The sequence below is a fragment of the Oncorhynchus keta genome, chromosome 34, assembly GCF_023373465.1.
Source record: "Oncorhynchus keta strain PuntledgeMale-10-30-2019 chromosome 34, Oket_V2, whole genome shotgun sequence".
Classification (NCBI taxonomy): Eukaryota; Metazoa; Chordata; class Actinopteri; order Salmoniformes; family Salmonidae; genus Oncorhynchus; species Oncorhynchus keta.
In genome coordinates this window covers 12404782-12412335 of record NC_068454.1, presented here as the reverse complement: position 1 = coordinate 12412335, position 7554 = coordinate 12404782, and the positions used below count along the sequence as shown (strand labels likewise).

Genomic DNA, 7554 nt, shown 5'->3' with positions numbered 1-7554 from the left:
GTTGCATTGCCAACTCAAAAATAATACAAACGAAGTGATTGATAGTTGGCATTCAGCAGTCATAAAAGTATGTCTTATTTACTTTGAATAACTACTGAAATAGTGATTTTGTCAGACAGCATAGGCAGCAGCTCTATAGAGACTTGAAATGAAATAATAAAGTCATCAAATAAAACAAATATCTTATTAAAGTAATGTGAATAAATGATGGTTCATAAGTCATAAGTAGTAATGGGCAGTCACTACTTTCATTCATTGTTTTATTCTGTGTTACACCATTCAACCCACATAATGCATAGTACATTTAATGAGTTGTTACAGCATTCAACCCACATAATGCATAGTACATTTAATGAGTTATTACACCATTCAACCAACATAATGCATAGCACATTTAATGAGTTATTACACCATTCAACCCACATAATGCATAGTACATTTAATGAGTTATTACACCATTCAACCCACATAATGCATAGTACATTTAATGAGTTGTTACAGCATTCAACCCACATAATGCATAGTACATTTAATGAGTTGTTACACCATTCAACCCACATAATGCATAGTACATTTAATGTCTAAAGAAATAATCTAAACTTTTAAAATAAAAGAACCGCAAACTTTAATGAGTTATTACACCATTCCCCAGAAAGTAGTAATTTAATGAGTTATTACACCATTCAGCACAATCTATAGTAATCTGGTCAACTTCAACATCTTAAATTTAATGAGTTGTTAAGCATTCAACCCACATAATGCATAGTACATTTAATGAGTTGTTACACCATTCAACCCACATAATGCATAGTACATTTAATGAGTTGTTACACCATTCAACCCACATAATGCACACATTTAATGTCTAAAGAAATAATCTAAACTTTTAAAATAAAAGACACACAGCACAATCTATGTAATCTGGTCACACTTCTACACACACACACACACACACACACACACACACACACACACACACACACACACACACACACACACACACACACACACACACACAGAGAGACAGAGACTCTCACATGACATTTCATTTCAAATCCGAAAGTGTTGTAAGTCTTAATTTGGAAGCCCATGGGTGAAGCTTGTAATGATTAGGTGGGGACACTTTACAGTTTTTAACAATCACTTTGGCACTAATTGTCACGTTCTGACCTTAGTTCTTTTGTTTAGTCTTTGTTTTAGTGAGTTGGGTGGGTTGTCTATGTTCTTTTTTCTATGATTTGGGATTTCTGTGTTTGGCCTGGTATGGTACTCCATCAGAGGCAGCTGTCAATCGTTGTCCCTGGTTGAGAACCATACTTAGGTAGCCTGTTTTCACCCTTGAGTTGTGGGTGATTATTTTCTGTTGAGTGTTTGTACCTGCACCAGACAGAACTGTTTCGTTCTTGCACTTTGTTGTTTTTGTTCAGTGTTAATTTACTTTATTAAAAAGATGGACACTTACCACGCTGTGCATTGGTCCTCCGATCCTTCCTACTACTCCTCCTCGTCAGAGGAAGAAGAAGACAGTTAGACTAATTTCAGAACCTTATGTTCATTTTCCAAACTCTAGACACAAAACTCAAAACGGTCATCACTTGTAACACAGGCTGTCCAATGTTCAAAACATTGCATTGTGCATTCATATCGCTAAAGAAACCTTGCACTTGCAGAATCATTGGTTCAAATAACTAATTTATCATGAAATACCATAGGAACATTCATTTAGATCACCCACACACAAGATACAAATAGTTGCGCTGTGTAGTTGTTCGTACAATCATTAAATATTGTAGTAGCTTTAGATGTTGTTCGACCAAACACTAGAACAGGCAAGATGCGTAATCTAAGCAACTTTGACCGTGGTATGATTGTTGATGCCACACATGTTGATTCCAGCATCTCAGAAACAGCTGCCTTCCTGGGATTTTTACGCACTACAGTCTCTAGAGTTTACAGAGAATGGTGCGATAAACAAAACACATTCAGTGAGCGGCATTTCTGTGGGCAAAAACACCTTGTTAGTGAGAGAGGTCAGAGGAGAATGTCCAGACTCATTCAAGCTAACAGAAAGGCCACAAACGCTCAAATAACAGCTGTTTAAAACAGTGGTGTGCAGAAGGGCATCTCTTAACGTACAACACCGTGAATAATTCAGGCTGTTGTGGAGGCAAAAGGGAGTCCTACCCAGTACTAGAGAGGTGTACCTAATAAAGTGTACAGTAATGTCAAATCTGAAAACATGGTCTGAAAAAGTACATGGGACCATAGAAACAGTGTCTGATAAAGAATGATGATGAAATATTACATCCATAGGTAATGTAGTCCAATTGGTTCATGTTCCACGGTAATTGGTGTCAATGGATCTCGTTATCCTGAAACTTTCTAAACATGGAATATTGTTTGTCAGTTTCCATAAAACTATGCATTAAGAGTAATGCAACAGTCACTTATCATTTTGATCAGTTGTATCAATTGATAGTTAGATCATTGTAATGAAATGAATAGACAGTCATCTCAGATGTAATGTGTGAATTGCATTTTGAAATGGTAATACTTTGATGTTAAGTTGTGTCATTTTGAACAGCTGATTTTAGTTCAATGAACAAATTATCTTAGCTTTACGTGTATTGTATCCAAGCAATTGGAAAATGTGTTAGAGTTTTGAAAAATTTGCATTTTGATCATTGGTTGTGAGTTTTGTGTCTAGAGTTTTGAAAAATGGCATCAAGGTCCCGAAATTAGTGCCAAAGTGATTGTAAAAAAACTGTAATCAATATGTGAGCCGATCTCCATATCGGCAGCTGGGGAGGTGTGTGTGTGTGTGTGTGTGTGTGTGTGTGTGTGTGTGTGTGTGTGTGTGTGTGTGTGTGTGTGTGTGTGTGTGTGTGTGTGTGTGTGTGTGTGTGTGTGTGTGTGTGTGTGTGTGTGTGTGTGTCCACCACCCAAAGGACATCCAGCCAACTTGACACAACTGTGGGAAGCATTGGAGTCAACATGGGCCAGCATCCCTGTGGAACGCTTTGGACACCTTGTTCATGCCCCGATGAATTGGGGCTGTTCTGAGGACACAAGGTGTTCCTAATGTCTGGTATACTCAGTGTATACAGTTCTTTCAGAAATTAATCACACACCTTGACTTTTTCCACATTTCGTTGTGTTACAGCCTGAATTCAAAATGGATTAAATATACTTTTTTTCTCAGCCATCTACACACAATACCCCATTTTGCAAATGTATTGAAAATGAAATACAGAAATATCTCAATTACGAACAGTACCAGTCAAAAGTTTGGACACATCTACTAATTCAAAGGTTTTTCTTAATTTGGACTATTTTCTACATTGTAGAATAATAGTGAAGCCATCAAACCTATGAAATAACACATATGGAATCATGTAGTAACCAAAAAAGTGTTAAACAATTGAAAATCTATGTTATATTTGAGATTCTTCAAAGTGACAGCTTTGTAAACTCTTGGCATTCTCTCAACCAGCTTCACCTGAAATGTTTTTCCAACCATCTTGAAGGAGTTGCCACATATGCTGAGCACTTGTTGGCTGCTTTTCCTTCACTCTGTGGTCCAACTCATCCCATACCATCTAAATTGGGTTAAGGTTGGGTGATTGTGGATGCCAGGTCATCTGATGCAGCACTCCATCACTCTCCTTCTTGGTCAAATAGTCCTTACACATCCTGGAGGTGTAGAAAATAGTAAAAATTAAGAAAAACCCTTGGATGAGTAGGTGTGTACAAACTTTTGACTGGTACTGTAAGTATTCACACCCCTGAGTCAATACTTTGTAGATGCACCTTTGGCAGTGATTACAGCTGTGAGACTTTCTGGTTAGGTCTCTAAGAGCTTTCCTCACCTAGATTGTGCAACATTTATCGATTATTATTTTCAAAATTCTTCAAGCTCTGTCAAATTGGTTGTTGATCATTGCTAGACAACAATTTTCAGGTCTTGCCATAGATTTTCAGTAGATTTAAGTCTAAACTGTAACTCGTCCACTCAGGAACATTCACTGTCTTCACTGTATGCAACTCCAGTGTAGATTTGGCCTTGTGTTTCAGGTTATTGTTCTGCTGAAAGGTGAATTCATCTCCCAGTGTCTGGTGGTAAGCAGACTGAACCAGGGTTTCCACTAGGATTTTGGCTGCACTTACCTCCATTCCATGTTTTTTTTTATCCTGAAAAACTCCCCAGTCGTTAACGATTACAAGAATACCCATAATATGATGCAGCCACCACTAAGCTTGAAAATATGGAGAGTGGTACTCAGTAGTGTGTTGTATTGGATTTGGCCCAAACATAACACGTTGTATTCAGGACAAAAAGTCAATTGCTTTGCCCTTTTATTTTTGCCGTGTTGCAAACAGGATGCATGTTTTGGAATATTTTTTTTCTGTACAGGCTTCCTTCTTTTCCCTCTGTCAATTAGGTTAGTATTGTGGAGTTACTACAATGTTGTATATTCATCATCTGTTTTGTCCTATCACAGCCATTAAACTCTGTAACTGTTTCAAACTGTTTTAAAGTCACCTTTGGACTCATTGTGAAATGAGTAGTAGTAGTAGTGACTGGGTGTATTGATACACCATGCAAAGTGTAATCGGTTCTGTGTAGCTCAGTAGTTAGAGCACGGCGCTTGCAACGCCAGGGTTTTAATCCCATGGGGAACCAGTATGAAAACGTATTAAGATGGATGCAATCACTTTTCCCTGTACCCATCACGAGGTTGCTACATCCTAGCCTATGAATTAAAGTTTACAACGTAGGTGCACGGGTCGAGAGAATTTTGAGTAATCAAGGTGACAGACAGTGACACATGCAATACTGCCCTGCGCAATCTTGCCTGCATCTAGCTAATCTAGGGTGTAATCATTTGTCCAACAGTTGCAAATGAGAGTTTCTATTGGACAAATTCAGGTATGTATATTCCGTTTAATTTAATTTGCTTCCATTTAAGAAACGTTTTTCAACAGAATCGGCTGAATGAATACTCACTCCTCTGATCACTCGCAAACACAGTTCACTTTCATAGCAGTCACATTAAAACAGCATGATCAGTTTGCTCATTGTATATATAATTTCTTATCGCAACTATGTGTGCACTCTCCTCTTCTCACCTTTTCCCTTCGTTTGTGGACTTCAGTGTACAACACATCAGCTGTCTGTGACCATGCCAAAAACACTTTCCAAGCCAAACCCTCATATCGTGATCGCTAATAGCTACACACAGCCTACATCATTGCCACGTCATTGTAAACATACGAGAACTAACGGGTTAGTAACCCTGCTACAATCATGCAATACAGTGTACAGTCAGAATGCAGTTTAGCAGTTACACTGGCGGCCCCAATGGCAATAAATTAATAAAACCAAAAGCTTACCTTGACTTGGAAGCGTTCCAGTGTTGAATAGCCATAGCCAGCTAGCTTACATAGCATCCCTCTCTGTTTGACCTGAGTGTTTGAGTAGAGTAAACTAGCTAGCTGCATTCACAAGTGAAAGTGAAAGTTTAAAAAAAATACAACTAAATATATTGTGCTCTTGTTTCTCCTTCATTTTGGAATAAATTAATTTGTTTAAAACTGTTCAACTACTGTCTTTCTCTCTCTTTGTGTCAACTACTCACCACATTGTATGCACTGCACTGTACAGCTAGCTGTAGCTTATGCCTTCAGTGAGGATCACGGAATTTCGTTAGCCGGTGATTGTCAAGCAAATAACTGTCGGTCTCAGGGTAATTGACGTTAATTTACACAAACTCATTTAGCATCTCCTGTCTTCCACACATAGCGTACAAGCCATCTACCAATAGATTCCCTTCTTTGCGAGGAATTGGAAAACCTCCCAGGTCTTTGTGGTGAATACTTATTGACTCAAGAGCTTTTAGCTTTTAATTTGTTATTAATTTATAAAAATGTAGAAAAACATAATTCCACTTCAACTTTATGGGGTATTGCGTGTAGGGCAGTGACAAAACATATTTAATACATTTTAAATTCAGTCTGTAACACAACAAAAGGTGGAATAAGTCAAGGGGTGTGAACAGTGGCGACCTATCATTCAGGGCAGGTGGGGCAGAGCCAGCAGAAAATAGGAGCATTGTGCCGTGATTGGCCCAGTGTTCTCTCACTCATGGGGACAGTACGTCATCGCCAAGTTTAAGTGCTTACTAAGGGTAGACAGTCAAAATTTCAGCCCTTTGGGTCCCGCCATAGTTATATTGCAAGTGTCCTTCCAAGAAGGCTCGAGGTCATTGGCCACAGATAGAATGACGTCAAATCACGTTATATGTACAGTAGCTTTGATTGGACTGATCAACATCTTACTTTCAAAGTCTTAACTAGGAGTCGTCATCATGAATCAAGTCGACAATCTACTGGCATCTATCCTTTTTAATCCTTGTCATATTAATAGAGATAATGAAGAGAAATCATCATGAATCAAGTCGACAATCTACTGGCATCTATCCTTTTTAATCCTTGTCATATTAATAGAGATAATGAAGAGAAATCATCATGAATCAAGTCGACAATCTACTGGCATCTATCCTTTTTAATCCTTGTCATATTAATAGAGATAATGAAGAGAAATCATCATGAATCAAGTCGACAATCTACTGGCATCTATCCTTTTTAATCCTTGTCATATTAATAGAGATGAAAATGACCTCCAGCAGGCCACAAATGTGCATGTGTCTGCTCAAACGGTCAGAAACAGACTCCATGAGGGTGGTATGAGGGCCCGACGTCCATAGGTGGGGGTTGTGCTTACAGCCCAACACCGTGCAGGACATTGGGCATTTTCCAGAGAACACCAAGATTGGCAAATTCGCCACTGGCACCCTGTGCACTTCACAGATTAAAGCAGGTTCACACTGAGCACATGTGACAGACGTGACAGAGTCTGGAGATGCCGTGGAGAACATTCTGCTGCCTGCAACATCCTCCAGCATGACCGGTTTGACGCTGGGTCAGTCATGGTGTGGGGTGGCATTTCTTTGGGGGGCCGCACAGCCCTCCATGTGCTCACCAGAGGTAGTCAGACTGCCATTAGGTACCGAGATGAGATCCTCAGACCCCTTGTGAGACCATATGCTAGTGCGGTTGGCCCTGGGTTCCTCTGAAAGCAAGAAAATGGTAGACATCATGTGGCTGGAGTGTGTCAGCAGTTCCTGCAAGAGGAAGGCATTGATGCTATGGACTGGCCCACCCGTTCCCCAGACCTGAATCCAATTGAGCACATCTGGGACATCATGTCTCGCTCCATCCACCAACGCCACGTTGCACCACAGACTGTCCAGGAGTTGGCGGATGCTTTAGTCCAGGTCTGGGAGGAGATCCCTCAGGAGACCATCCGCCACCTCATCAGGAGCATGCCCAGGCATTGTAGGGAGGTCATACAGGCACGTGGAGGCCACACACACTACTGAGCCTCATTTAGACTTGTTTTAAGGACATTACATTAAAGTTGGATCAGCCTGTAGTGTGGTTTTCCACTTTAATTTTGAGTGTCACTCCAAATCCAGACCTCCATGGGTTGAT

General features: G+C 39.8%; 1 protein-coding gene across 1 annotated transcript in view; it reads right to left on the bottom strand.

The window, feature by feature from the left end:
• Positions 1-2938: 2938 nt before the first annotated feature.
• Positions 2939-7554, bottom strand: part of LOC118366593 (junctional adhesion molecule 2A-like) — a 32817-nt gene continuing 28201 nt past the window's right edge. Inside the window, exon 8 of the mRNA XM_052493162.1 lies at positions 2939-3693. Within this exon, the coding sequence (XP_052349122.1) occupies positions 3600-3693 (94 nt within the window). The 3' untranslated portion in view covers positions 2939-3599. The remainder of the gene's footprint in view (positions 3694-7554) is intronic.